This window comes from Alligator sinensis, unplaced genomic scaffold (genome assembly GCF_000455745.1).
Source record: "Alligator sinensis unplaced genomic scaffold, ASM45574v1 scaffold787_1, whole genome shotgun sequence".
Lineage (NCBI taxonomy): Eukaryota > Metazoa > Chordata > Crocodylia > Alligatoridae > Alligator > Alligator sinensis.
The window spans coordinates 2416425-2421453 of NW_005841911.1; the positions used below are offsets into that span (position 1 = coordinate 2416425).

At 41.3% G+C, this 5029-nt stretch overlaps 1 protein-coding gene across 1 annotated transcript in view; it reads right to left on the reverse strand.

Annotated features, from left to right (window-relative positions):
- Positions 1 to 353: 353 nt before the first annotated feature.
- Positions 354 to 5029, reverse strand: part of SERPINI2 (serpin family I member 2) — a gene marked incomplete at its 5' end in the record, with an annotated part of 46202 nt that continues 41526 nt past the window's right edge. The window contains 1 exon segment of the mRNA XM_006018739.1: positions 354 to 430. Coding sequence (XP_006018801.1) covers positions 354 to 430 — 77 coding nt within the window.

The window sequence follows — 5029 nt, forward strand, 5'->3', positions numbered from 1 at the left end:
TGGAGAGCTCATTGTTTGAAAATTAATCTAAAAAGATTCTAGCAGTGGATAAGATCAGACTTCCTCATCCTGTTTCAGAAAGCTGAAAAGAGAATTCATTATTTTATCACTTCTCAGTTTTCATATATATACATTTTTTTAAAATCTTCTTCTTACTCATATTTGTATAGATGGCAAATGAACACAAAATCATTTACAGATGAGCAGAGTAAGCTGCTAAGCAATAAAATATATACTCTGAAATTTAAAATCCCTTAACACTTTAAGCCTGAAAGAATGAAAAGCAAAAACAAAGTTTGTATCAATGATCAGACTTCAATTTTAGGAAAGTTAACAGTTTTCTACCATCATCATTAAAGCAACTCCATCTCTCTTTTCATCTTGTTCTGAATGTCAGGATTTGTCAGCCTTCCTATGGAAACAATTGAACCTAGAAATTCAAAGAAAAGAAAAAAGAAATAGTGTCTGTATATGTATATATAAAGTTATATACGAGTAACTGTAACTATGGATTTTCAGTAGCCATTGTTAAGACATAATGAAAACAAGCTTGTATTCTATTTTTTCTTGTCAATATAAAAATACCACAGTGAAATGTAATGACACAAAAACATTAAAAATTCCATTTCCCTTTCCAACAGAGCTGACCCCTGGCCATCTTTACATGAATAGGAAATCTGTCCAAAGCATATTGAATTGTATTATGTCTATGCTACATCTGAATAGCTGGTAGCACCCTAAGCTGCATTATTTGTATCAATCCTTTCCATATAATGTATGGTGCGTGTACATATAGTGTTATATATGCTGTTGCTTTCCCCCCCCCCCCCCCCGGTGTACCAGAGATTTATTAGGAACATATATATTAGGAAGTCCATAGTTAGGATGGTATTGTAAAAAAGCTTTTAAAAAAGGTATAATCGGAGCTAGCCAATTAGTGTGAAAATTCAGAGTTCTTGAAAGAAGGCAGTTTGAGTTGGTGACCACATTTGGTGGAAAAAAAAAAAATCAAAAAAGCAAGGAAATGAAAACTTAAGCCATCTAACAGTACATACTGCTGTTTCTCTACTCCTTCATCAATGCAAACACATGCTTTACCATTTCCATTGTAACACCTCAAATCAAGCACCACACCTTACCTCTCTGTCCCTCTACGGAAACCAGCTTTCCATCCATCAACTTTTCTGCACACAACCCTTAACTACTACACCAAACATGCACAGCTACTAGTGTTAAGGGGGAAATCTAGTGTATCATCATAAACAGAATAGCAGAAAAAGACTGTTTGAGGGTGTAGTGTACGAACTTTGGTGAATAATAGTTGTGTTACTTATAAAGTATGTGTTTGTTCATGGAGAAGTAGTGTGTATGTTCTGTTCAGTGGCTAAGTTTTTGATTTCCCCAATATTGAGGCTATGCGCCAGAAATGTTGAAGATATTTCCTGCCTTAATTATTTGCTAATGAAGTTGCTTCTTATAAGCATTTTGCTGTATTTAAGGAAAGGAGTCATTTTATTCCTAGACTTAATATTGCCTTTACAGAGAAGATGCACATGTTATGTTCTATCATGAAGATTTTGGTTTCATTTGTCCTGGTCTTCTTCATCATGTTTCCTATCCAGCCTTTCTATATGGTCTATCCCCAATATTCTGCACAGGCCACTGCTTCTGGTGTTGGTGCTGCCAGATCTTGTGAGGTACATTGTGGTGCTACAGGGCATCTCAGGAGGTGATCCATGGTTTGCTTCTCCTGAAAAAAAACACATTGGTTGGTTGCATAGAGGCCCCATGATATCATGAGAAAGTTGCATCTTCTGAGACCGGCTCTTAATCTGTTCAGGCTCCACTTTGTCTGCCACTTGCAGCTGGAGCCAGATGCTAACTCATCACTGGATGTAATTCCTCAATAATTCCTGGTTACTTTCCTGAAATAACTAGGTCAATGGGATCAAAAGTAGAGACTTGTTCTTTGGGTGGTCAAGAAACAAACTGAACTAAACCAGGGCAGTTATCCTGACTCAGCATTTATCAATGCAACTAATTTGCTAGCTTCCCCACTGTACAACCAATATGCCAAAAACCCTGGTTCCATTACTTCCATTACTATGAACAACTTCTGTTTTGCAACTACAGTGCAATTCACATGTAGTAGAGTGCTGTGAATAAATTGTAAACTCACCAGCATGGAAAATAATGTTTTTGCAAGAAAAAAACAAAACAAAAAAAACCCCAACTGGTCTGATTTCATTGCAACTCATGGCTTTGACTTGTAATGGAGAAAAGCCTGAAAAAGCAGCGAGAAGCCTGAGCAATGAGGTTCTCATCAGTAGTGCTTTAAAGTTAGGCATGGGGGAAGGAGAGGGAAAGGAGGCACAGGAACATGCATCAGCTGAAGCTCTAATAGCTATTTCATCTGTCCATTTTACTCCAAGGTAAGTAGAAGCTAAACCACAGTGATCAGCCTTCTGTTTCATTCAAGGGTAAACCATTGTGGTTTAACTTTACTGACTTCAAGATAGGAGCAGACAAATGAAGCAAGTTGCAACAAATCAGCTGATACACATTCACATGACTAAGTCTTCCACACTTTAAAATGGACGAATTGTTCATCTGCCCATTCACTCTTATAGTGTTAGGGAAAAGGTGTTTGTCTGAGCTTATGCAATCTCTCATTCCAAGTTTTCATTTTGAAAAGACAGATCAAAACAGCATCTTCAGTTGCTTTAGGCTAGTAGAAAAAGGCTGCTGTAAAGAGTTTCTCACCCACAGTTTAGATGTATTTACAATATGTGCCTTATTGGGCCTCTTTTTCTACGTGTTACTTTCTGACAGCTCAAGCAGGTTCACACAATTGGCTTTAGGGGAGTTCAGTTTAAACCTACCCTGGAGAACTTTACTGTCATTAGAACCAGTTCCTTTGTGGTATGACCGCTTCATGACTTCCTGCTATTGCCATCAACCATTTCAGTTTGCTTCCAGTATTAAACATAATAAAAATCTTCCCTTCTCAGTTGGAAGTCTCTTTTTAAAGTGAATTTAGTGCTAGGGTAGAGTGTCAGACTGACAACACTTGAAACTGAAGTCTTTTATTTATCCATAATAAAATACTCTCATAAAATGGGAGAAACACGGGCACTGCAGTACAGCCTTCTCCATGCAGCCCAGAAGGGGGGAAACTTTCATTAGCTTTCTTTCACAGAGCTGCCTCCCCTCAGCTGAGATGCTACTGAAAATGCCAATGAGCTTACCTCCAAACTATATGTAACCTCAGGGGTCCATACAAAATCCAGGGAGCACATGCAGAGCTGGACCATTGATGCACGAATGCTGTGATATACATTAACTCTAGTCTACAGCAACACCTGCCTCCTTGGTGTTTCTTGGAAAAATTCCAACAAAACACTTTTTCATTTGAATTTACTAGTTCAACATCAAAACACTTTGCAGAAGTGGTTTGTTTTCCATGTGGCTCTATCAGAGACGAGGCACCCTTAAAAAGCTTTCTAATGGAAATCTGTCTAGTTTCCTGACATTTCTTCTGCTTGATTCTACAATAGTCCACCCACCCTAATCTGCCAGATTTCAGGGTTCAGTGGTGCCAGGCATGCAGACTTCCCCCATGTTATGGGTTTTCCCTTTCCTACACATTATTGGAGAATTTTGTTCCTAACGAGAATTAACCCAGCTTGCAAAATAGCAAAACTATCTGCAAAATGAAATTACTTTCCCCTATATAGCTGTAATTTATAATGTATTAAGTAGTCACTCACAGCATTCAGCAATCTGAAAAAAAAGCAAAAAAACCCCTACCTTTCCTATTTAATTAAAAAGACCTTCACTATCTACAGTCCTACAGTTTATCAAGAATCTTTTGGGGCTCTCATGCTTCTTCTGCATACAAATTCATTGCTGATTTTTCACCTGGATAGATTATCTAGGATGGCAGTGGTCACATATTGACAGAAAAGAATATATAGGATTCTAGCCTTTCTTTTCTTGCCACTCACATTGGCACTGTGTAGCTTACATTTGTGCCCCTACACTATTCACTATTATGATACACTGTTCTTCATATACAGTTCTATCATGCCCAGAAATTTCTTCTCTATCGTCATTGTGAGGCTTTTTCCCCCTGTCACGGGATGGGGTCCTGTGGGATGCTCTTGATCTTCCCAAGGCTCCCTTACCATGCCAAGTTGTCCCAATGGGCGCCCTCAATTCTCACCCGCCACATCTTTGATGGTAAATATATAATAGGGAGGCTGGCTTTATGTCATCTTGGACACAGTTTTGCTGTACTCTCTGACCCCGTGGCTTCCTGGACCCCTTGTGAGTCCCATTCTGCAGTGGGTGTTTTGGGACACCCTAGCCTTATGGGCTATGAGTGGCTCCAACAACCTCTTTACCACGCCCAAAGCCTCGCAGATGGAACTGACATTGTTCGGTCTGGGCCTTATTACAATTTGGCCCCCTGGTCCTCCTTGGGCTCTCTGCAGCCCTGTCTCACGCTGCACCTTCACTGGCACTCGGGCTCTCTGCCGCCCTGTCTCGCACTGCGCCTCCCTGGCGCCTGGGCTTTCTGCAGCCCTGCAAAATGCTGTGCACTCTCTGGTGCTGGGGTCAGTGCACCCCCAAATGCTGCGCCCTCTCTGGTGCTGGGGTCCCCTCACTGCCATGGGTCCCCTATGAAGCCTCCTCCTGCCCCTAATAGCCTCACCCAAACCACCAGTCCTAAACAGCAAACAAAATGCAAGCCCCTGGGCTATAACATAAATTCAAGCCGCTCGGCTATAACATCTTTCAAGCCACACCAGGGGTGCTCCATTCCTCACCAGTATCAGAGGCCATACCTGCAGTCATGCCTCTCCCCTTTGCTTGCTCTGGGAGAGCTCCTTCCCCCTTGGCTGCTGGCATGGAACTGCCATCCTGGCCTCAGCCCTGAGGTTTATATGCGAGTCAGGCCCTGCCCCTTCTGGTCAGCTGACCGCTAGCAGGTGAGGGCCACTAGCTCACTCTGGTTGCCCTGGTC